This window comes from Nannospalax galili, unplaced genomic scaffold (assembly GCF_000622305.1).
Source record: "Nannospalax galili isolate Female #2095 unplaced genomic scaffold, S.galili_v1.0 scaffold749, whole genome shotgun sequence".
Lineage (NCBI taxonomy): Eukaryota > Metazoa > Chordata > Mammalia > Rodentia > Spalacidae > Nannospalax > Nannospalax galili.
The window spans coordinates 684,781-710,796 of NW_008359885.1; the positions used below are offsets into that span (position 1 = coordinate 684,781).

Below are 26,016 nucleotides of genomic sequence, written 5' to 3' on the forward strand. Positions count from 1 at the left end.
TTTTTTTCTTTTAGTCCTATTGAGTTTATAAGGCTTGATAACAGAGAATAAGGTGGGGGTTTATTTACAGAAGAGTGGGTATTTGAGTATGGAATTTCCAACACAGGTGTAAGTTGGGGGGAGGGGTGCTCATTCTCCTGTATTTTTAAGAGTTTTGTATTTGTCTATGATACATTTTAAATGAAATTTTGTATGAGGTTTGAGATAATGCCAGGATTCATTTCTTTTATTGTTTTTAATTAACTAATTAATTAATTTTAATTTTATGCTTATGAATGTTTGTCTGCATGTATTTAAGTGCACCGGTGCACGCAATGCCTATGGATGCCTGAAGAGGGCATCAGATCCCCTGGAACTGGAGTTACAGATAGTTGTTAGCCATGTGGGTGGTTCCTGGAAACTGAACCCAGGACTTCTGCAAGAACAGCCAAGGCTCTTAATCACTAAGCCATCTCTCCATTCCCAAGAGTCATTTATTTGTATGAATATTGAGAGCCTTCTTTAAGTAACCTTTGCATTGTTGTAAAAAAAAAAATCAATTGACAATATTCATGTGAGTCTATTTCTAGAATTTCTGTTCTATGCCTTTGTTTCCTATGCCTGTCATTTTCATAGTTCTTCACACATTATTATATGCTAATCATATATCTTAAAATCATGTTTAAGTCCTCCTAACTGGTATGTGTGTGTAACAGTTTTATTGAGATATAATTCACACATAAAAATCACCCTTTAAGAATACACAATTCAATGATTTTTAGTATATTCACAAAATTGGGCTACCATCACCACTATCACATTTTAGAGCATTTTGTATGTCAGCCTTAAGCAGTCACTGTCCCTTCCCCATTTCCTTTCAGATTCTAGCTCTCGCTTTGCTTCCTATCTTTATTATGGTAATACATTTTCAGGGCAATGTCTAATTTTATTCCAATTCATAACTCTTGGATCTAAGTTGTTTATGGATTATGCTTAGGGATTGATTATATTAATTATGTATGTATTTGGGAATTCAGCTTTGAGTAGAATCCCAATCTTCTTATGCTTATGAAACTAAGATAATTTCAAATAAGCATGTAGAATTATTAATAGATGCATTGAAAAAAGTTAATCCTGCTGTTGCTTTATTTAATTAATAGGTTCAGTTCAAGCTTCGAACTTATTAATTTAATCCTTAGTGTCAGCTGAACCCAAGACAGGAGAAGATTGAGGGAATTTAAAAAGCCCCAGTTTCCTGTAGTCCTGGATTTTGAGTAGACAAGTAGTGAGAGTTGACACACTTGCTTTGTCTATTATGTTAAAAGAATTCATTTTTGTTTTAATCATTTAGGTATGATGTCAACTGAAAAATGTTAGCAATATCTTTTGTTGATTTAAGATGGTTCTCTTTTAGTTTGCTGAGTATTTTTAATCATGAGAGGACATTAAGTTTTGTTCATTTTCTATATTTCTATACTGATTTCTATATTTTCTATATCGATACAATCATATCATTCTTCTTCGGCATCTGTTAATCTGGTGAACTACTTTGCCTAATTTTGAGTGTTGCACTAACTTCAATCCCTAGAATAAACCTCTGTTAGTTGTGATGTGTGGCCATTTTATAGTACTGAATTCAAACTGCTAAAATTTTGTTGACATTATTTTTTTATTATTATTTTATGTGTATGAGTGTATTGCCTGCATGTGTATAAGTGCACCCATATTGTGCAATGCCTGTGGAGGTCAGAAGAGGGCATCAGATTCCGGAATTAGGACAGTTGTTAGCTGCCATGTGGATTCTGGGAATCGAACCTGGGTTCTCTGCAAGAGCAGTAAGTGCTCTTAACTGCTGAGCCAACTCTCATAATTGTATGCATAATTGATGCATAATTGTACACATTTATGGGGACAATGTGACAGTACAATAAAAATATACAATGTATAATGATCAAATCAGGGTAATTAGTAGATCCATTAAATCAAATGTTTATCATTTCTTTGTGTTGAGAGCATTAAAAATGCTCTCTTCTGTTTTGAAATATATAGTTGTTTCTTATCAACCATAGTTACTCTGCTATAGAACATTAAAATTATTTTCTCTTAGTGGTATCACTGTACTCATTAATGATCCCATCTCTATTCTCCCACACTCTCTTAGGTTCTAATTAACCACTGTTCCACTCTCCACTTCTATGAGATGAACATTTTAGCTTCCATATTTAAGTGGGAACATAACAATATTTGCTTTTCTATGTTTGATTTATATTACTTAACATAATGTCCTTTAGTTCCATTCAAGTTGCCACCAATGAACCTATCGTAGATGGTGCATCTGTAATCCCAGCACTTGAGACGCTGAGGCAGGAAGATCACAAGTTTGAGTCTAGCTTGGGCTGCAGAGTAAGACCCTGTCTCAAAAAACCAAGGACTGGGGCTGGAGAGATGACTCAGTGGTCAAGAGCACTGTGCTCTTGCAGTAGACCCATGCTTGATTCCTGGCACCCACATGGCAGCTAACAACTGTCCGTAACTCCTCCAGTGCCAGGGGATCTGATGCCTAGTCTGACCTCCGCAGGCATTGCACGACATAGACACACACAGACAATACAGTCATACACATGAAATAAAATAAAATAAAAATGCATGCAGGCAATGCACTCATACACATAAAATAAAAGTTATAAATGAATTATGCATGCAGGCAATACACTCATACACATAAAATAATAAATAAAATATTTTTAAAAAGAGCACTGGCTGCTCTTGCAGAGGACCTGGGTTTGATTCCCAACACCCACATGGCAACTAACAGCTGTCTGTAACTCCAGTTCCAGGGGATCCAACACCCTCTTCTAATCTCCATGGGCATTGCACAACATGGGTACACCTACCTACATGCAAGCAATACACTTATACACATAAAATAAAGATAAATTTAAAAAAAACACAAGGACTGGGATGGGATCTAGCACGGTGGTAGAGCACTTGCTGAGCATGTACAGGGTCCTGGGTTCCATTCCAAGTACCTCTGAAACAAAATAAATCCAAACTGTTGTCAATGGCAGCATTTCATTTCTATATGTATTTATACAGACTATTTAAAATAAATACAAATATATAAAGAAAATGTGACACACATGCATATATACACATATTTATCTATCCATCGATTTATACATATGTATGTATTTAATCCATTCATCTATGACTTAGATTGTTGATTCTGCCTCTTGGTACTGTGAATTGTGCTACTTTAAGCATGAAAGTGTAGATGACTCTTTAACATACTAATTTCGTTTCCTTTGGTTACATAGTCAGTAGTTGAGATTACTGGATCATATGGTAGCTCTTTTCCTCTTTTTCCTACTCTTCCTCTTCATTCTTCTCCCTCACCCAACTTCCATACTGTTTTCCACAACGACTATATTAATTTATGATCCTACGCACAGAGTATGAGCATTCCCCTGCTCTCCACATGTGCAACATTTACTATTTTTTTGATTGTGTGCATACGTGTGTGTGTGTGTGTGCATGGCAGAGTGCACATGCACATCTCTGTGTGTGTGCACATGGAGGCCAGAGGTTGACCTTAGATGTCTTCCTCAATCACTTGTCCATCTTGTTTTTTGGGGTCTCTCACTGAACCTAGAGCTCACCGATTTCTGCTTCCCTCCCCCAGCATGGGGATTACAGGTGTGTGCTGCCACACCAGTTTTTTATATGAGTGCTGGGGATCTGAACACGGGTCCTTATGATTGCCTGGAAAGCACTTTACTGACTGAGCCATATCCCTAGCTCCTGGATTTTGATTTTTTTTCTTTTTTTCTTTTTGAAACAGGGCCTATGTAGACCAGGCTGGCCTTGATCTCACATAGATTCACCTGCCTCTGCCTCTTGAGTGTGGAGATTAGAGGCCAACACACCAGGGAATGGGAAGCTGGAGAGATGACTTTAATGATGTGGGTGCTAGGAATTGAATTCTTGACATTTTGGTTGTTAGCCTTAGCCTTTAACACCTGAGCTATCTCTCCAATCATTTTTTTTATTTTGGAAATTTCATGGCGTCTTTTGTCTTCCACTTTAAGAATTTTCTTTAGTCTTTTATTTAGAGCAGATCTGTTGGCAATAAATTATCTTAGTTCTCCTATACTAAAAATGTATTTATTTACCTTCATTATTAAAGAATATTTTTGCCAGACACAGAATTCCTTTCTAAAAAATATTTTATTCATTGTTTTTATTTTATTATGTGTATGAATGTATTGCCTGAATGTATGCGCACCCGTGGCATGCAATGGTCATGCATTGGAGGTCAGAAGAGGGTGTTGGATCCCCTGGAACTGGAGTTACAGATCGTTTCTAGCCACCATGTGGGTGCTGAGAACTGAACCTGGGTTCTCTGCAAGAGCACCCAGTGCTCTTAACCACTGAGCCATCTCTCCCTCCCCCAGACATATAATTCTTGACTGATAGTCTTTTCTCCTCAGCATTTTAAGAACATTGGCCCCCCGATTTCTGATAAGAAATGATTATTTGGATCATTGTTCCTTTCAACATACTGTCATTTTTCTCCAACTGCAAGATATTTTTCTATCCTTGACTTTTGCCAATTAATTTTTAAAATTTCTTTTTAAAAACTATTTTATTTTATTTTATTTTTAGGGGGCTGGAGAGATGTCTCAGTGGTTAAGAACACTGACTGTTCTTGCAGAAGATCCAGGTTCTGATCCCAGCACCCACAAGGCAGCTAAACAACTGTCTGTAACTACAGTTCCAGGGGATCTGACAGCCTCTTCTGTCCTCCGCCACCATTGCGCGACATGGGTACACTTACTTACATGGAGGCAATACATGCATACACATAAAATAAAAATAACAAATAAAATTAAAAATTTTATTTTTATTATTTTAATTTTTATGTAAATAAGTGTATTGTCTGCAAGTATGTAAGTGCACCCGTGTAGTGCAATGCCCATGGAGGTCAGAAGACAGTGTCAAATTCCCCTGGAACTAGAGTTAAGGATGGTTGTTAGCCACCTGTGGGTACTGGGAATGGAATCTGGGTCCTCTGCAAGAGCAGTTAGTGCTCTTAACCATTGAGCCATATCTCCAGCCCCATTTTTAAAAAAATTTCTTATGTGTATGAGTGTATTGCCTGTATGTATATAAGTGCACTTGTGTTGTACAGTGCCCACAGAGGTCAGAAGAAGGCATTGGATTCCCTGGAACTGGAGTTACAGATGGTTGTTAGCCACCATGTGGATGCTGGGAACTGTACCTGGGTCCTCTGTAAGAGTAACCAGTGCTCTTAACCACTGAGCCATCTCTCCAACCCCAGCTTTTGCCAGTTTAATCATATCTGGATATAGGTATGCTTTTTTTTTTTCTGAGATTATGCTATTTGAGATTTGCTCAACTTTTGATACTGTAAATTTGTGCTTTCCCTCACATCTGGGAAGTTTTCAGCAATTATTTCTTCATATTTATTTTTCTATAGCAATGCATTTCTTTTCTCCTCCCAGGACTCCAACAATACAAATGCTAAACATTTTGATTTGTGTATAGTTAAGGCTCAGCATTTTTCAATCTTTTCTCCGTTGTTCTTACTGGGTACTGCTTACTGATTTGTCCTCATGTTCACTGGCCTTTCTCTGTCACTCTGCAGATTTCCCTGACCAGGCAAGCCAGAGAATGAAGCATGCCAGAATCTCAACAGACATGGGGAAACCCATTTGTGATGTCTAGCACTTTGCTCTTCCTGTTTTTTTGCCAAAAGAAATATCATATCAACAGACTGTGGGAAGAAGGGAGCCTAGACAGTTTTGACAGAGAGAGAGAGAGAGAGAGAAACTATACAAGTTAGATCAAACTCTAATTACCCCTGTGTCCACATCCATATCCTCACTCATACAAGCTGTTGGTATGAATTCAGGTGGGCAATGGATATGCTATTTTCTTTGGAGTGAAAACAGCCTTCCACAAGTTGTCCACTCCCTCTGCTAAATATCTTCCTAAGTGATGGTACAACTGATTCTGCCAGAGTTCTGGAGTTCTATTTAATCATCTGGACTAGGAAAACGATCTTTAGCTGTTTGAGGTGGAGAAAGTAAACAGAAACCTCATTCAAAGGACCATCTTTTTATGTGGGAGGTCTGAAATCTGTTGTAGGGTCCTTAGAACACTAAGCTGTGTCTATGATATTAATGGTCCTTCCTGGAGGACCACAGCTGTCTATGCAGTCTTACCACTGCTATGAAGATTCAGGCCTGGTTTGCTCAACAGAGTTCAGTCTGTATCTTTGAGAGTTGGTAGCAGGGGCAGGTTATAAGTGAGGTAGACTAGGAAATTAGCATTGTTGTACTTAGTTATGTGTTTGATGCTGCATATTTCCTTCTGTTTAACTGCCAAATGAGTACAGTATCATCTATATTTTACAGAAGAAGAGGAGGCTATGGTGCAGAGTACTTAAGTAATGCTCCACACCTCAGCAGCAAAACTGGGATTAATATCTGTCTGGCTTTAGAGCACTTAGTCCTTCCTTTCTATGCAGCTTTTAGACTAATTGATATTTTAGGGAACATTTTGGAGAAATATAAAACTCAGGGAAATACACTGATAGTATCCACAATGATCTATTGAAAGGTGTGACTCAGAAGATCTGAGCCATATTGTTATAAAGATTGTCAGAGTCCTGTGATCAGATAACCTGACATTACTTGATAAACATGTTCATGTGCAGGCTGTTAAGTGGGGATGCAATAAAATCAGAGTGGGAACAAGCAGAAGCAGGCCCAGTCTATGACTGTAGACCTTGGGCTTGTTCAGTGATCATGACATCAATTCAACCTGTACCTACCTATACTTTAGCAAGTTTTGAATGTTTCTAAATACCAGGCTCTTAAGAGCATGTTGGTTGTGTTTCACCCAATAGTTTCAGGATATAAGTATTTTGTTTGCCTGGGCAGAGTTGAGATTCAGACCTGGGCTTACTACAAATTCCGAGTTATGCCTCTACTATTAAATTGTTTATGAATTATGCCTTCTAAATGTCATTATCTACTCTATCCAAATGATTCAAGAGATCACTAGGCCGCAAAATTCCTGAGAGTTGGTTTGAATCTTTTAGGCAGATTTTCAGATCCCAAATATGTTAAAAAGTGAAACTATTGACCTGGTAAAGCAGATATCTCCAAATGCTCTATAGAAAACTTGTCCCATGAGATACTGTGGGAAAAAAGTAAAAATTTCATGGTCAGCAAATAAATCCTGAGAATTAACACCAAATTTAACGAGAACCCATACTACTGTGCTTCTTGGATTTTGGTGTGGAAATGGTGTGCAGTGTTCCTCAGATTCTTGAACCACAGACTCTTTTGGGGTGTGTGTTTCATGAATGAGCACTAGGATATGCTACTCAGCACTTTCTCCTTTTTTCTGTGAAAGTCTAATTGATATGCGGGGCTGAGGCTGCTCTTACCAGCACAGGAAGGTGCCTGCAAATTACCCCTAACCCTGTACTTCCTTCTGTGGCAGAGTCCAGGACAGTTAACACCTGGGAGGAGCAGGTTGAGGTCCTCTCTGATTTCCCTAGGTTAGCCAGCCAGGTCAGCTGTGGGGGCAGGGCAGTCTGGGAAAGTCCAAGTATGGAGTGAAACTTAGAGGGAAGACTAGGGATGCAGGGAATAGTGTACAACTCTGGAGGATGCAGTGAAAAGGACAAAAGTGTGTGTGTCAATGAATGTGTGTGTGTGTGTGTGTGTGTGTGAGAGAGAGAGAGAGAGAGAGAGAGAGAGCTTGTGTGTGAGCATGTTGGAACATGTGTATGGAAAAGGGAAAGTCAGCAGAGAGAGACCAGGAGATCTTTAAGACAGGTTTTATTTCCTTGAAGAACACCCAGATTTCATTTGCTTCCATTAAAGTGGGGCCAGGGAGCAATAGCCAGGTAGTATTGACCTGTATCCCAAGCCCATCCAGAAAGCTGAATTAAAATCTTCATTGTAGCAGGATTTCCATGAGTTTCAGAGCCACATTGCAGCTTGAGAAGCTCAGCATTGGGTCATACAAACCAGCTTCCTTCCTACCACCTCTCAGATCGCAAGCTAATGCTTAGCAATACATCACTTAGGGCTGGAGAGACAGACACTCAGAAGTTAAGCACACTTGTTGCTCTTCTAGAGGACTTGAGTGTGTTCCCAGCACCCACATTGAGTGGCTCATAACTGCCTGTAATTCTAGCTCCACAGGATTCAACACCCTCTTCTGGACTCTGCAGGTGCCTGCACATATGTAGCGTACATTCACACAGACATAGACACGCACATACACACAGAAGCACACTTAAAACCCCAACCTACAATGCATCACTAAACAATGGAAATAGTTTACGGAAATAGGTTCTAAGAACTGCATTGTTGGCAATGTCTTCATTCTGTAAACATAATGGAGTGTACTTATACAAGTTAAGCATGGAAAATTAGAGCATCATGGGCAGATATGCTATCATGAGATTATACAATCTTTTTAAATTTTTTTTATTGTTTTTATTTTATGTGTATGAGTGTGTTGCCTGTATGTATGTGAGTGCACCTGTGCCGTGTAATGCTGCGGAGGTCAGAAGAGGGCTTCGGATTCCCCTGGAACTGGAGTTAAGGATGGTATCTTATAGGAGCACTATCAACAATAGACTGAAATGTTGTTCTGTGGCACATGTGTATTTAATGCAGTTTTGGTTGTGTGGGAATGTGTGGTGACTTCATAGTAGTCAGGTATTCATCGGGGAACATGTTAAGTCATGAAGGAGTCTACTCTTGGCCTCATTTTACATCATTCTAATGGTTAAGCTTATGTAGGTAACGTTCCAGGGTTTAGTTAGGACTTTGCTTATTGGGCTTGGATGAAGAAGGAATCAGGAATCTGTTACCTTCCTGCTGTCAGTAGAGCAGGACCAATAAGCCCTTTCCTTTGAAGCTGTAGAAAGGTGTGAGGTCATATGTGTAGTTCTATGAGAAGAGCTTTGTTAACAGCCGTTTGAATTCATTGACTGGTTTGATTCCTGGGTCCAAACTGGTGAAGTCAGAGGAAGCCTAGAGAGGAACTGGACGAAAATATTACCCTGTTCTTCCCTATCCTAAGGATATTTACAAAAATGAAATAACCTATAATAATTAGTAGGATTAGGATGGACTATGTTGAGACACACTGTTATTTTGAAGGTAAACTCTGGTGATACATGTTTTCACCTTGACTATTTGCCAGGTGAATAACCTTGAGTAACTTGTTTATCATCATCAGTCTTGGTTTCCTTATCTGTTGAGAAAGGACAGTCACAGCACCTTTGCATCTGGGGACTATAGTGATTAGATGAGACCATGCATTCAGGGTTTAGCACCATGCCTGGCTCAGACAAGAGCCTCTTAAAAGACTGTGTGTTTAAAGAAGCAGAAAAGGGGTAGGAGGAGAGTCAGTCCTGCCATTTATGAACAGACTAGAAGGGGATTTATGATATCTTCCCCATTGTGTTTCTTGCTGTCCTATTACAAAATGGTTTTAATGGACTAACTTAGCTAATGACATGTCTGTCAGGGCCATTTTAAATTATAACCAATACAGACAAATATTTATCTCCAGGGTAATATGGAACACACACACACACATACACACACACACACACACACACACACACACACAGTTGAGACACATGTGAAAGTCCTTATGGGGAGATAAATCATGCATGTGAAAAAATAGAGAAAATACCTTCAGCACCAACTGTTTTGTAGTTGGGGAATGGGGTACGATCACCAACAAAGCAGATGGACTCCTTGTTGAGTGCTCGCCAAGGGCAGTGTGTTGGGATCAGTCTGCCCTGGCAGGGGACCCAGATTTGTTTACATTTTTCTAGGGTTGGTAATGCATAGTGATAGTTAAAAAGTAGATGGACTCCTCCTAGGTTTCAGTATTGGTTCGAATTCTCTACAGTCAATGTATTTCCTTGGTGCTGGCTCCTGGGGTGGGCCATTCTCTTCCCCTCACCCTTGGTTTTCCACTGCTGTCATGCCTCTCCAGGGGGAGGAGAAAGACAGTGGCAGATGGTCTGAAGTCACTCAGCGAGACAAAGACAAGTAGGTGGAAGGGAAGGGAAGTAGAGTGTGAGGGAAGGAAGATTGCCATTTCCTATTAGGTGGTTAGGAGAGTCTGCTCTTCACGGATACATTACACACACAGCATGTTCATTGCCATATGGAGTTTAAAAAGTCTTTCATATTTATGGTGCACAACTTGAACAGGTCCTGTGCAGAGCTGAGTTCACTGCGGGCACAGTGATGCTTTAGAGAGGGTACAGGTGGTGTGTGTGAAGGCACAGGGGAATCGCTGGAGAAAACTAGGAGATGGACTATGCTGAACTGTGTGAATAGTCCCACCAGGACAGTCATATGAACATAGTAGGTACTCAGTAAGTCCAGGACTTGATCCAAATTGCCATAAGAAAGCAATACTGACTGCATGGGGCGGAACAAGCAGGCCATGGTACAAATCATCCCAGCCGCTGGAAGGTAAAGTCTCTTTAGCTTTGCATAGAACTCTACCTCCAAAAGACTGTGTCTCTCCATTCATCTTTCAAAAGATAAAAGCAGATTGTATGTCCACAGGGGAAGAGATTAGAAGGTAAATTACTATGTTTTTATCAGCTGCCAAGAATCTCTTGACGTTTTTCAGCTTTCTTCTACAGAAACTAGAAATGGTAATGGCCACTAAAGGAGTGACCCATGGTGTCTGCCACCCTCTGGTGTCTATCTGCTTTATGGAAACTGCTTTGGTGTAAGAGACGAATTCAGAGCATGGAGGCCCCAGATAGTCTTATGTATGTTGCCAGGATTCTTGACAGGGTGAATTTGAGGAGGAAGAAACTAACAGTGCAGATAAACACCCAACAACAGTACACTTTTAAAATTCATAGTTGCATTTTCCACAATTTAGTTTTGAAGGTAGCATTCATGGATTCTTCATTTAAATTCTCTGAAAAGAACCATATTTTTTTTTCTAAATATATTGAAATGCACTGAGTTTGGATGGATATAATATATATCCTATATATAATATGAAATAAAGGTGTAGCTGTGCTGGTTTGGAAGGGGGGGCAAACTGTAAGAGAAGACATGCAAAATTTAAAATGACTTAAAATCACCAAACATTGCTGTCACTGGACATGGGGATTTGTTTACACTCCTCTGAAGAGTGTATATACTTTCATTTTTTACAGGCAATTATTTTGCTTAGACACTAACTGTAAGCTCTCTTAGGAATTGGTTCACATTTCAGTTTCTCCACATACATCAATGACTTGGGGGACCAGAAAAAGACTTAGGCAGCTCTATACACAATCCCGAGTACCCCTACAATCCTGATTTCTCCCTCTTTTCCAAAGATTCGTCTTTAAATTTTCAATATCCTTGTTCATCCCAAACTCTCTTTTCTGATTCTTCAGGTTAGAAAGATGGTGGGTTTATATTGGAGTTTTATATGCTGTTTCTACTTTGATCAACCTGAGGCTCAGAGCTGTAAACAGATAGTCATGCCACAGCTTTCCTCTAAGTTTCAGTGTCCTTCTGGAACCTTGTTGCTGTTGTCCACTTCCCAGTGTCTTTGGGTAAAGCTCACCCTGGCCCTCCAGTTACAGTTTTCACCTGCTGGAAAGTCAGGTCTGATAGGAGTTACACACATATTAGAAGCACAAAAGCTCATGGTGGTTCTCTTGCATTCCTTATTTGGCTGATTGTCCTTTGCTTTTAATATTTAATGCTTTTCTTTTTTAAATATTTTATTTATTTTTATTTGATGTGTATGTGTGTATTGCCTGTGTGTAGGTAAGTGCACCTGTGTCATGCAATGGCCTCGGAGGACAGAAGAGGCTGTCAGATCCCCTGGAACTGGAATTACAGACAGCTGTTAGCTGCCATGTGGGTGTGGGATTTGAATCCGGGTCTTCTGCAAGAACAGTTAGTGTTCTTAACCATGGAGCCATTTCTCCAGCCCCATATTAAATGCTTTTTGAAAGTATCTGGTCTTTCATTGTTTCTGTGTAAGACGTTCTGTGTGCAAGCCATCAAGCTCAAAGGATAAACTTTAATGTAGAGTGATCATAAAGGGGCTGGCTATTTATTCCCAGTGAAAGTATAAAATTATGAAAATAGGAGGCCTGGAGAGGTGGTTGAGTGGTTGAATGCTTGCCGCCCTTGCAGAAGACCTGAGTTTGGTTCTCAGCATGCATACTAGGTAGCTCACAACTGGCTGTACCTCTAGCTCCAGGGGATCTGACACCCTCTTCTGGCCTCCACAGGCACCTGCATGCATGTGGGCTGTTTTAGTTTGCCTCTCCATTGCTGTGACAAAACACTCTGACCACTACCAACTTGGGGAGGAAAGGGTTTATTTGTCTTACATCTCCCAGGTCACAGTTCATCAGGGAAGCCAAGTTAGGAATTCAAGGCAGGAACCTGGAGGGAGGAGCTGGAGTACAGGCCATGGAAGAACGCTGCATACTGGCTTGCTCTCCTGGCCCCTGCTCAATCTACTTTCTTACGCAACACAGGCCCACCTGTCCAGGGATGGCACCACCCACAGTGGGCTGGGCCGTCTTATATCACACAATGATCAAGAAATTGCCCCACAGACATGGCCACAGGCCAGTTCAATGAAGGCAATTCTCCAATTGAGGCTCCCTCAACCCAGGTGTGTCTAGTTGACACTAAAGCTATCCAGCACATGGGCATATACACACATACACATAAGTAAACTTTTAAAATTAAAAATCATTAAAATATTTCCCCCTCCCTCCCTACAAGTACATTTGGTTTCCTTGGGAACAATCTGCTTAGATGCATGCAAAGTTGAGGAAGGGTCTCACAGTTCAGCATTTAGATTCATTTTCTTTTTCTTTTGTAGAGCTGGGGATTGAACCCTGTGGCTCACACATGCTAAGCAAGTTCTCTCACTGATCTATATTTTCAGCATCAGCATTTAGATTTTTAAATGCATCTTTCCACGTTCATCCCAGCTGCCTTAGTTGTGCCTGGTAACCCTGTACTATAATCTCCCTCATTCCATATTCCCAGAGAGTAATCCTTTCCAACTTCCTTTGAGGTGATGGGTGGCAGAGCTGGTCTAGGGGACCAATTGTTTCTTAATCAAGCCTTCAGCCAATCCTATTTCCAGCCCCACCTTTCTTCTGTGTTTGAAGTTTCAGGTGACGCCAGTGTTCTGGGTCTTGTGTGGAGCTTTGTTTAATGAGTTCCTTCTTTTTGACTCTATGCACTGTCTACCATATCCAGGCAATCTGCTAATCTGTTAATTCAGTCCCATCCGCCCTCTTCTGGTCTGCCACTGTGTTACTGAGAGGTGGTCTGCTGTGGTCCCTGCTCACGCACACTGTACCCTTTGTGTGAATTCTTCTACAATCATTTGGGTGGGATTTTAGACAGAAATAAATTCTCTTTTCCTTATTAATAGGAAGTGAATAAATTTTAAAGAGTCAATTTGAGGAGAAAAATCACTTTTATTTTTCATTTTTAAAATGCCTTTTTAAAGTTAGCATACAGAGTAATGGGCTTCATTATGACCTTTTCATACATTTGTATCATTATATGGTAACCTTCCCCCACAGCCTCCCCCAGGCCCCTTTCCCCCTCCTGATTCTTTTCTTCCAGGGAAGAAATAATCCCCTAAAGAGTAAATGATGAAAACATCCTTTTCTCATCTTTGCATTATGTTGAAGTCATAACCCCCAAGAGAATGAAGATATCTTACTCTCCAAGCGAGTGTGTGTGTGTGTGTGTGTGTTTCTGTACATGTAGAATCAGAGGTTCGGTACACACTCACAGGTCTTATGGGCACAGGTCCCCATGCCTTCCTACTGTTCTCATTGCTTAAAATGAGTTTTTACTTGTACCTTGATATATAAAAATTAAAAAGTAACGAATTACTCTGCTGCAGGCATTACAAAATGTCTTTTTGTAGAAGCCCTGAGCATCTTTCAAGAGCTTTGAGATTCCCCCCAGAGCTTACATAGATGGAAAACCATTGCTTTAGTGACAGTGTTCTGCAGGGTCTTAGTCCAAACAGTATGCCCAACTGTCTCTCTGGTGGAAGAATATTAAGAATATAATTAACAATAACAATGTTAAACTTTATTGAATATGCACAAGTTCCGGGCATCCCATCACAGGCTTTATAGACATTTTCTCAGTTTTCACAATATTGTGAAATGGGTGTAGTAATTTTTTCCATTTCGTAGGTGGGGTGGAGAAGAGATTAAGCGCAAGAGCTGGAACTCAAAGCCCAGCCAGTCAGGACTGGTCCTGGGCATGGTTTGAGGAGCTTTGCTCCCGGACTCACAGCACCTGGACTAGTCAGTGGGGTGTTGCGCACAGAGGCTGCCTCCGGTTGGTTACAAAGAATGTCATGGAATAGAGTAAAACAAAAAGCAATCATATTTTTAATCTCCAGGCAACGGCAGCTCCCAGACACCCCACCCTACTCTGCATCAGACCCCCACTCTCCTCCACAGGTCAAAGGTGAGTGCCATGTGCCTTCAGCACACCTTGTAAGATTTCTCTTCTCCAACTCTGGGTAGTGAGGACAATGGCTCCTCTCGCTTGTCTTTCCCACAGGGGCATGCTGCCGGAGCCCGAGGCCGACAGCAGAGAAAATCCCAGCCACATTTCTTCACTCCACGCCTGCACCTGCGCTGCTTCCTGCGCACCGGCCACAGAGCATCTCTGCAATGGACCATTCCAGCCACATCCACAGCAGTTTTCACAACGGCTATCCAGACTCCAGTCATCCCACCACCTCCCTGGACCAAACCCGGCCCTCCCATCTGGGGATAAGTTGTACTTACCCTCAGCAGCCTTTGTGCCACGCTCCTGGGTAAAGGGCCAAGATACTTAGTTATGAAACACCGCAGCAGAAAGCCTCAGAGCAGACAGGACACCCAGCAGGAGTGGAGGGGATTTGGGTGGGCGGGGGAGAGCGGAGCCTGTCCAGAAGGTGGCAGTGTTGAGGTGCATATGACACTGTGAGGCACCAGTGTTCAGTTTAGACAATCCTGTAAATTAAAAACCTACTAACCCCAAAGTTCTCATTCAGCAAAAAGTTAAAATGTCAGAAGCATGTAGAACACTTCCAAGTGATGGCGAGGGGAGCCGTATCTGCAGACTCAGCCAGAGGCTAGGAGAGTTTGAGAATGAGTTCTCAGAGAACTGTCAATTTAGCCTTCTCTCCCAATTTTCTGGCTCTTACGCCTCCTCCTCCAGAAGGCAGGGGTCATCAGCAAATGTGGTAAAGCTCCACGTGCAGAAATGGCACTCTCGGGTAAAATGCATGCCTGAATTTTCAGTTTGTGCTTCTGTGCTCTGCCAGCCGTGTATCTTTCAGGCAGCTGGATTTTAAATTAGCTGTTTGTAGGAAGACTTAAGTTTCAGACTAGTATGGTCCAAGAAACCTCAGTGCATTGGGGTTGGACTTAGAAAAGCAGAGAGCAGCTTAGAAAAGCACTGGGCAGCTCAGTTTGATTTCCTGGAACATGCAAAGAAGATCCTAATCTTCCCTTTGGTTTTTTTGACTTCAGAACCTCCTTGCCTCCAACAAAGAAGAGGAAGTACGGAGAGACACTAGAGGACTCCGGGGACTGCTGTATGTGGACCCACCACCACTCCAGACCAGGTGAGCACTGCTGGTTGTGACAAAGTCAACACATCTAAGTCTTGGCTATTAGATGAAGGCTTTTGGCCAACCTCACAGCAGCCCTGTGTCTCTCTCATAGAAGAGCAACAATAGGTTCTGGGAGTTTATTCTACCCTCTTGATGTGTCTTTTATGCAGGTCAGTTGCACAGGTACTCCTGGAAAGAGATGCTGTTCTGTCTCTCTGGTGCAGGTGAAATGCCAGTCTTTCAATTTCAGGAGCAATATGTCTCAGAGAGGAGGGTTCCAAGCCTGGAGAAGTGGTATAGCACTTTGTACAGCCTGCTGGGGGTCCATTTCCATGTCACCTGTGATCCTCCATTACTGTGTTATGCACAAGCTAACTTGGGGTCTTAATAAAATACAAATTTGACTCAGTGACTCTGAGCTGGGATCTTGAGTCCAGTAGTTCTAACAAGCTCACAGGTGGAGACTAATGGAGGCGGATGGAGAGGGCTGAGAAGAAAACTTCAGAAGAAAAGGAAGGTGGGAAGTTGAGCTTTCCTCTCCAGATTAGCTCCTTTCCAGTAGACCTTTGAAAGTTTGTAAAATTACTTTAGAAAGCTTTCATTCAAAACACCTGATGCAGGGATAGGGAGGTGGCTCAGTGGTTAAAGCTCTTGCTGTGCAGACAGCAGGCTTGAGGACCTGAGTTGGATCTCCAGAATGCAGGTAAGTGCCAGGTGGGCATGGCAGCCAGCCTGTAATCCCAGTGCTCCAAAGGTGGAGACAGATGATCCTTAGAGCAAGCTAGCTAGCTAGTCATATGGGTGAGCTCTGGGTTCCATTGAGTCCCCACCTCAATGAATAAGATGGAGGGCAACAGAGGAAGACTCCCAGGGCAACCTCAGGCCTCCACATGCATGCACACATAGCACTCCCACATATGTGAATATGCATGTACACACACACACACACACACATTGCACATGCATACATCTGAAAAAATCAAACTTGATGCCAAGTGGTCGGCCTCCTAGTTATTTTTCTTACATAACATGTTAAACATCATGGTTTGAGCTTAGAGACCTGATCGACTTGGGGATAATTTGGTCTTTTGGAGTCTGAAGACTTGAACTGTCAGAAGTTTCAGGGAAAAGGATAGGCCAGGTCCACTAGCCTCTATAAAGACTCAAATGTAGGCCCCAAATTCAGGATACAGGTCCCATTGGTTCTGTCCCCATGAATCGGCTTTGCAAGAAGTCCAGGATTTCATCTGGGGTCTCTCCTGTTCCTGTCTCCAGACTCTCACAGTATCTCCAGACACACTGCTTTGGAAGGACATGCTCCTGCTTCTCACCAGCTGGGGTTGCTGCCTCTGCCCTTAGCAATCCTACGGTTAGAGATGACCATGTCAGAGACCTCTGGCTTCAGCTGTGGCATGGGCATGTGGGAGGGATGTTGTTCCTTCTGTGGGCAATGACATCATTCTCTCAGTGAAGTCTCAAGTGTGGCCACCTCAAAAGTAAGTGTGATTAGAACTGCACTGGCACTTCTTGTATAAGTTGAGCCTCTTACTAGGACTAGCGGTTGACCTTTCTTCCCCAACCATAGAAACACAAAAGGCTTATTAAAGACCTTTTAGAATAGTGAAGAGCTCTTTGTCACCTTTCTATGTAAGGTTACCTTACTTTCTTCAGGGATCCTTACATGTGGCCTTCAGCTACAATATAAACACAGTAAATTTCCAATCAGATGAGATTCTCCTGCAGAAGCCTCAGCTGCTTGGGAGATACAAAAGTCACTCAGACCTCCCAGGAGTTTCCTCAAAGTGCCAGATTGCTGCTCAATTAGTCCTGGCCATTCTGGAGTTAAGCTTTGTCCTGTGATGGTTTTCTGCTGCTGTCTTAGACCAGGCATTAATTTTTTACCACCCTCAAAGAAAGCTCTGGAGAGTTACTGAAATGTTCCAGCAGATGGAAACCCCTGAATCCTTTGTTTAAGTCCTTTTTAAAGGTCACTGGAAAGCTGACTAAATATAATTGATTCTAGATAACTGTTCAATGAGCAAATTCCCAGGGCAAAATAAAAAAAAAAAAAAAGGAAGAAAAAAGGCTTAGTTAATCCTCATGTTTTGGCATGGTTTGGCCTCACATTTCTAGTGGAGATTTGCTATTTACCTGTGTTTTGCAGAGACCAAGGACTTTTGCAAGATTCTGGGGGGCGGGGGGGAAGAATACATTTATAGAGGAAAGAAGGGCTTGCACCAGTTTAAACATATTTTCATTAATTCTTTGAGAATGTCATACAATGTATTTTGATCATATTGCCCCCGCTCTTCACCCTAACTTCCCAGATCCACTCCTACATCCTTGTCCCCCAATTTCGTGTCCTCTTTTATTTTTTTAATAACCCATAGAGTCCAATTTGTGCTACCCATTTAAGGTGTGGCTCATCCACTGGAGCATGGTCAAACTACCAGGAGCCACAGCCTTAAAGAAAACAGACTTTCCCCCAAAAGCCATCAGCTGTTCATAGTTCCTCAGTTAGGGGTGGGACTGGTGAACATCTTCTTCCCTCCACTCTAGAATGTTGACCATCTTGATGGTGCAGATCCTTTACAGGCACCCACAGCTGCTGTGAATTCATGAGTGCAGTGTTCCTGCCTCGTCCAGAAGACTGTTTGGCTCTTGTCCTCCTGACTCTGACTCTTACAATTTTTCTGCCCCCTCTTCTGTGATGGCCTCTGAGCTTTGGGGAAGGGGGTGTGATATTGATATCCCATTATAGCTGAGCACTCCATTGATACTTTGACCAGTTGTGAATTTCTGTGTTAGCTACAATCTACTGTACAAAGTAATTTTTCTGATGAAGTCTTGGAGTTGCCCTAATCTGTGGGTATAGAGATATGAATTTAGAGGGCAGTGTGATATTAAATCCATTTATGTAGGATAATAGTAATAGGTTCATCCCCGGGGTCCATGAACTCCCCAACTATGGGTTCTTGGGCAGATGTACAGTACCAAGCATATGTTTCCTTCTGTTGAGCAGGCCTTAAATAAAAGCAGAAAGAGATTGGTTACCCCTATAATATGAATGCCACTATTTTACCCATGTTCTCATCTTGTTACACCAGTCTTTATTGTACGTCACAGGGTTCACAGCTGGGTAAGACAGTCGATAACTTTCCCCCCAGACACCTGCACAGCACCTTCCAGTACTGTGGGAGCTAGCCAGCAGGGAAGAAGCTCCCTGGTCAGTACCAACTTGATTTTTCCATATCCTGTGACCAATGCATATGTTATCTTCAGCAGTAGGGTCTGACCATCAAGTTCTGGTGACCATGTCTGAGTTTGCTTCTCTGTTATGATAAAACACTGACCAAAACCAACTCAGGCAGGGGGGGGATTTATTTCACCTTCAGTTTACAGTTCATTATGGAGGGGAGCCAGGGCAGGCTCTCAGGACAGGACAACATGTCAGTAAGCAACATTCCTCTGTGGTCTCTGCTTCAGTTCCTGCCTCTAGGTTTCTGCCCTAAATTCCTGCCCTGACTTCTCTCAGTGATGAACCATGACCTGAGATATGTAAGATACAATGAACCCTTTCCACCCCAAGGTGGTTTTGGTCAGTGTTTTTTATCACAGCAATAGAAAGTAACTAGGACAGCAACCAAGAGCAATGTCAATACTATGGATTTCTTTGGGGGCCTTCAAGAGGCCTCTGAACAACCTGAGGGAGATATCCCACACTTGGCATTGGAAGTATTTGGTACCAGTCTTATAGTCAGGAGTAGGATTGCTGATTTTATTTTATCTTTACATGGGAGAAGATATTCTAAATCAACCTCTAAGACTTTGATGGTATATTAATTATGTTTTCATTGTTGTTTCAAAATACCCAACAAAAGTAACTTAACGAATGTCTCACAGTTTGAGGGTACAGCTCAGCATGGTGGGGAAGTCATGACAGCATAAATGTGAGGCTTTTGGTCATACTAAATCCACAGTCAGGAAGCAGAGAGAAATGAGCTCAGCTCTTTTTCTTTCTTTCTTTTCTTTTCTTTCTTTTTTCTTTTTTTTTAATTCAGTCAGGGACTCCAGCTCAAGGGTTTATGCCACCAACATTCAGGGTGTATCTTCCCTGCTCAGTGAAATATTTCTAAAATGTTTTCATAGACAAATCCAGAAGTATGTTTCCATGGTGATTCCTAATCCCATCAGATTGACAATGAAGACTGATTATCACAGCTGGTTACCTACCTTCTTCTCACCAGTACATTTGACAAGGGTTCCAAGATGCCATTTATAGACTTGAAATGTAGAATTGCTAAATTGGTGTGAGCATATACATAATACTGCATGGAGAGAACCCCTGGTGGATAGGCTCCTTGTTCCTTGGCTCCTGACCCCTCCTGCCTGACTACAAGAAGGTTCATGGCTTCCTTAGGAGCCTTTGACTCGACTCATATTTTGAACCTCAATTATGAAAGGGGTTTTACAACTTTAGAGTCAAAGCTGTTGGGGCCACAGTAAGAAGTACAGTGGCTGAACACACTGTGAGGAGGTAGGGAAGTGCTTGTCTCATCTCTCCAGCAACTGGGAACTCTCAGAACACATTCCTTAATTATCAACTGAGAATCGCAATTTCTCCTCCACTCATCTCTGAAACTGTTTTAAAGCAAAGTATACAGGGTGTTTTGAAAGACATTCAGATACAAGCCATCCACTTTCTTCAGTGGAACTTGGGTACTTTGCTGCCCTCAATGTATCAGATTTCCTCCAGAGATCCTCAGACAACATGAAAGAAAGAAGGCAGTTTGACTCCCAGGTCTTCCATTTAACAACTCTGACACTGGGCAAATTATTTCAGGTCTTTGAATATCAGTGTCAATACTTGTCAATGATGCCTGGAATCCTTGTCTTATAACCACTTAGGAAGTGTTTGGTGGCATGTTCCTATTCACCAGTGATGTCATAGCCAGGAATAGACCTAACAGAGTGTACACACTCACCAGAAGACATGCTCAGAATGCCCATCATTGATTGCATGTCTCACAATTCCTACAAACAGGAAATAGCAACTCATTGTCACTGGCAGATTATGCAGTAGGGTATGACATAGGAATAAAAGCAAAAGGGCTGCCATGTGCAACAATGATAATAAATGTTATAATGTTTGACAAAAGATGCTAGCATACAAGAATCTATACCATGTAACACACACTCTCTCCCCTCACCTCTCTCCCCTTACTTTCTGGTGCTGGGGATGGAGCCCTGAACCTTGCTTATGCTAGGTAAGTACTCTACCACTGGGCTACATACTGAGCTGTAGTATTCATTTGGGTTACTTAGAAGACCAGGGGCACTTTACCAATGGCCACACCATTGAAGAAAATGTCTCGCCCTCCCCTAATCAATCATTAACTGCACATAAATTTTTGTAAGGCCCGCCCTCCTCCATGACAAGATAGTGATAGGTCCAATCTTGCATTGGGTCTTGTGCAGATAACCATAGTTGGTATGTGTTTAAGAGAGCAATGGCCGTGGCATGCATGGAACATAGGGTTCTATAATAGCCCACCCCATCATTTGGCTTTTATGTTCTTTCCTCCCCCTCTTCAGCAATGTTCCTTGAGTCTTGGAGGTGGTAATATAGATGTCTTATTTATGACTGAGAATTCAACAGTGACGTGTTCTTATCACTTTGACTAGTTACGAGTTTCTGTAATCATTGCAAACTGCAAAAAGAAGCTTCTCTGATCAAAGCTAACAGCAGTACTAATCTAGGGGCAGAAGCACAATTACTTAGAAGGCAATTTGATGGACATAGCCTACCCATAAACCACCTCCCCAGCCATAGGCTTTGACTGGTTTATAATGACAGATATGACTATCATCCTGTCAAACATGCCTCTAAACCAAGTAGAAAGCAGTTGGTTACCCCCATAACAGGCCTGCCATTATTGCATAAGTGGGTACATCTTGCTTGGCTAGTTGGTAGTGTTGCATGAAGAATCCACAGATGCATGAGACTATTGATGTCAGTTCTTCCCCAGTAACCAGCATAGCACTTTCCAGCACTTTTGGGCTAGCCAGAAGGGAGGAAGCTCCCAGCCCAGATCCAGCTTGATTTCTCTATGTCCTGTGACCAGAGCATGTGGTATCTTTTGCAGTAGGTCTTATCAGTGAACAGCAGTAGCAATTGTTTGTACAGTTTTGGTGACTTCAGAGACCTTCTTGGAGCACAACTTTTAGGGAGGTAGCCTACCCCTGGTACTGGGATTTTCATTTAATAACCTCTGACTTCTGGGAACAGTTTATCTATTCACACAAACGTGTGAACTTTTTAAAACGGTTTACCAAGCATCAGATTTCCTTATGGCTTCTTCATTTGTGATTAGTTTTCACTTTACCGTCTTCTTTTTTCTCTTATCTCCCTGTCACTCTGCCTCTTAACTATTTTCATTCCCAGTGTTCTGTCTTCCAGTTTTGTATCACACACATACTTGACTTCTATTCTCTTAAAGCTTATTTATTCCCCTCTCATAGACCCCTTTTTAGTGTTCTGGTGTCAACACCCTCCCACACACATACGTAGGTATATAAAAATTAGAAGATAGGATCTTCATATGACAGTGAACAAGTGATGGTTGTCTTTCTGAGTCTGTGTTACCACACTTTATATAATATTTTCCAGTTCCATCCATATCCCTGTACATTTATAGTTTTAGTCTTCTTTATAGCTGAATAAAATTCCATGGTGTAACGTACCACATTTTCATTATCCATTCATCAACTTATGAATATTTAGGCTGATCTTATATCCTTGCTGTGTGAATAGAAAATCAATAAACATGGATGTGCAAGTAACTTTGTGGTTGGATATAGAGACCATTGGGTATGTGCAGGGATGGTATAGCTGGGTCATTTGGTAGTTCTAATTTTAGTTTTTGAGAAACCGCCACAGAGATTTCCACACTGGCTGCACTGGTCCACACTCCCACCATCAGTGAATAGTGTTCGCCTTCCTCCACATCCTTGCCAGCATTTGTTTCCTTGATGAGAGAGCCTTTCCAACTGGAGTGAGATGGAATCTCAAGGAAGTTGTAATTTGCATTTTCCTGATAGCTAAGGATGTTGAACTCTTTTTTTTAACTTTAAAAAATTATTTATTATTTTTATTTTATGTGTATGCGTGTATTGCGTCAGATTCTCTGGGACTGGAGTTACAGACAGTTGTTAGCTGCTGTGTGGGTGCTGGGATTCAAACCCGAATCTTCTGCAAGAACAACCAGTGTTCTTAACTGCTGAGCCATCTCTCCAGCCCCAGGATGTTGAACTCTTAAAAGTATTTATTGGCCATGTGTATTTCTTCTTTTGCAAATTCTCTGTTCTGTTTCTTAGTTCAATTTTTAATTGGGTTGTTAGTTTGCGTGTTTGTTTTTCTTTATCCTTTGTATATTATGGATATTTGTCCTCTGTTAGATGTGTAGCTAGCAAAGATTTTTTCTCATTCTGTGTGCTATTTACTCAAATCATTTCCTTTTCTGTGTAGAAGCTTTTAAATTCATGATGTCCCATTTTTTTGACTGTTGGCTTTATTTCCTGAGCGACTGAGTCTCAGAAAGTCCTCACCTCTGCTTATATCTTGAAGTGTTTTACTCTAGCAATTTTAGAGTTTCAGGTCTTATGCTAATGTCTTTGATCCATTTGGAGTTAATTTTTGTGCAGAGTGAAAGATACAGCCCTAGGTTCATTCTTCCACATGCAGATATCCAGTTTTCCCAGGGGCATTTGTTGAGGAGGCTGTCTTTTCTCTAATGTATTTTTGGCATCTTCGGGAGCCACAGAATCTTGGTACCACAAAGACCTGTAATGAATTAGGATATATTGACTGAAATTAGTAAAAATAAAACCTCAAATCATCAAATTGCCTTCAAAACAAAAAGCAAAGAAAATATCCCCAAACAAATAAACAAACCAGACATCCATTGGCTCCTGTGATCCCAGAGTTTAGGGTTGAACCCAGAACTCAAATCATTGGGATTAGGTGCTATCATCACTATTTCTGCAGGCTGCAGTGCTGGCTTCATACCCAGATGGGCTTTCCCTCATGTTCCCCCGTGCTACCAGCAGCTCTTGGGAATGTATCTCATGGATTCAAACCTCATGGAAAAGAGAGGCCATCGTGGTGTCTGCATTCCCCAAAGTGCTAAGATCTACTGTACTTGGATTGGATTAGGCTTTGTGGCCACCCTTCATGCAAGTACTGAATAATATACTTTGAATGAATGAACCTGGGTCACCACCCTTCAGGGACTGGGCATAGACTTCACTGGAACGACACAGACAGGAAGTGAGGAGAAGCTGTGTAGGTAGCAAATAGGGTCCCACAGGTATCTATGACCCCCCCTTATAGATCGCTGACCTGGAGGTACTCTGCTTACAGGTCAGCAGATGCCTCTTGCCTCCTCCCATCACTTAGTAGCTCCCACAGACATCCTGCTTCATATACAACCGCTCCTTAGCTCCATGCAGCTGTGAGTCTGGTAGGAAGACTCTAACCCACCAATTCTTTTCTTTTCTTAGTGACAAGTAGGAATCACAGCAGTGAAGTACAGGACCACAACACTGAAGAACATAATGGGATACCTGTGGACCAGTGCTCTCTTGCTCTGAAGTGGCAGCCGTACCGAAGTGTTCCTTGGCATAGCTTATTAAACAGTCATTATGAAAAACTGTAAGTGGCTTTAGTGATGCCTTGGGATAGACTGGAGACTTGGGCAGTGGGAATGCTAAATCTTGGGACTGAGTCTAAGTATTTGGATTTAGAAGCCACCCTTGGTCAGATTGGGTGGGTCATTTCGGAAGTCTCTGTCCTGCTCCTTATGTTTGTGTGCTAGATAGCTTTAGTGTCAACTTGACACACCTGGGTTGAGGGAGCCTCAATTGGGGAATTTCCTCTATTGGACTGGCCTGTGGCCATGTCTGAGGGGCATCTTCTTGATGAGTGATGTGGGAGGGCCCAGCCCACTGTGGGTGGTGCCACCCCTGGGCAGGTGGGCCTGTGCTGTATAAAAAAGCAGGCTGAGCAGGGGCCAGGGGAGCTAGCCAGTAAGCAGTGTTCCTCCATGGCCTGTGCTCCAGCTCCAGGTTCCTGCCCTGAGTTCCTACCTTGGGTCCCCTGATGAACTGGGACCTGGGAGTTGTAAGCTAAATAAACCCTTTCCTCCCCAAGTTGATAGTGGTCAGAGTGATAGTGGTCAGAGTATTTTGTCACAGCAATGAAGAACAAATTAGGACAGAGTCCTACAGTTCACAGGCACAGGGAATGCAAAAGCCTTCTGGTGGCAAGGGTCCTGGAATGTTGAGGAATCCTCCAGGTGCTTGATCCTGACTCTAACCCTAATTCTAACCTTTGCTCAGATCTTCATTCTGACCCTGTACCTGTTAGTAATGCTGATTGTGAGCCTGGCCCTAACCGAAGCCTGACCCAAGCTCCAACCCGAACACTGGTCTTGACCCTCACCCTGACATTAATGTTGATCCTCATTCTCGCCCATGCATTCTCAACAGGGCCAATATTTTCCTACCATCTCTGCTAATGTATAGAACACAGACACGCATGTTACATATGCAGTGTAATGATTGCATACAATTCTATGGTGTGGGCAGTCACAAAATGAAGACTCTTCAAGGGCTTGATAATGAATAAAGCCATGTTGGTATGTGCTGAATTCTACTGACTGTAACCCTTACCCTGATTTGTCCCTGATCTGACCCTGATTTGACGCTGGTCTTAGTTTTACTTCTGACCCAGTCTGCCTGAGGGAAGTTTAGCAGGAGCCCACTGGGGAAGGAGGCATCGGGGTCTGGCCACACAGAAGCTGCACGATATGGGAAGAATCTTGGCCTTTGCTCTGAGTTCCTTGGGGTTTGTTGACATCCATCTCTCAACCTCCTTTAGGAGGGAGAAGCCATGTCCATGTTTCTTGGTATAGTAAATTTCTACCACTTACAGGGAATGAATATATACATGAATTGGCTAATACAGGCTTTATGTATGTTTAATACATAGATGGAAATACATATATACATGTATACTCAACCCTCTATACCTGTAGATTCAACCAACCACAGATTTAAAAATGTGTGTGTTTACAGAGGAATCATTTCCTCCATGCTTCCAAGTGAAGCCAACCATGGCCAAGCAGGACCTTTGACTTTTCTTCACATAGGCAGAACTGGTAAAAGGAGCCAGGGGCTCCTCCCAAGCCCATGTGACCCCTGAGGAACAGATCCTCAAATGACCTTAAGAGTAAAAATAAATTGGTTTATCTGGGCCAACTGTATGGC

At 42.0% G+C, this 26,016-nt stretch overlaps 1 protein-coding gene across 1 annotated transcript in view; it reads left to right on the forward strand.

The window, feature by feature from the left end:
* Myrfl (myelin regulatory factor like) overlaps window positions 1-26,016 on the forward strand; it is a 153,716-nt gene that overhangs the window by 38,145 nt on the left and 89,555 nt on the right. Inside the window, exons 3-6 of the mRNA XM_029558986.1 lie at window positions 14,482-14,549; window positions 14,646-14,904; window positions 15,605-15,699; window positions 24,250-24,400. Of these exons, the coding sequence (XP_029414846.1) occupies window positions 14,482-14,549; window positions 14,646-14,904; window positions 15,605-15,699; window positions 24,250-24,400 (573 nt within the window). The remainder of the gene's footprint in view (window positions 1-14,481; window positions 14,550-14,645; window positions 14,905-15,604; window positions 15,700-24,249; window positions 24,401-26,016) is intronic.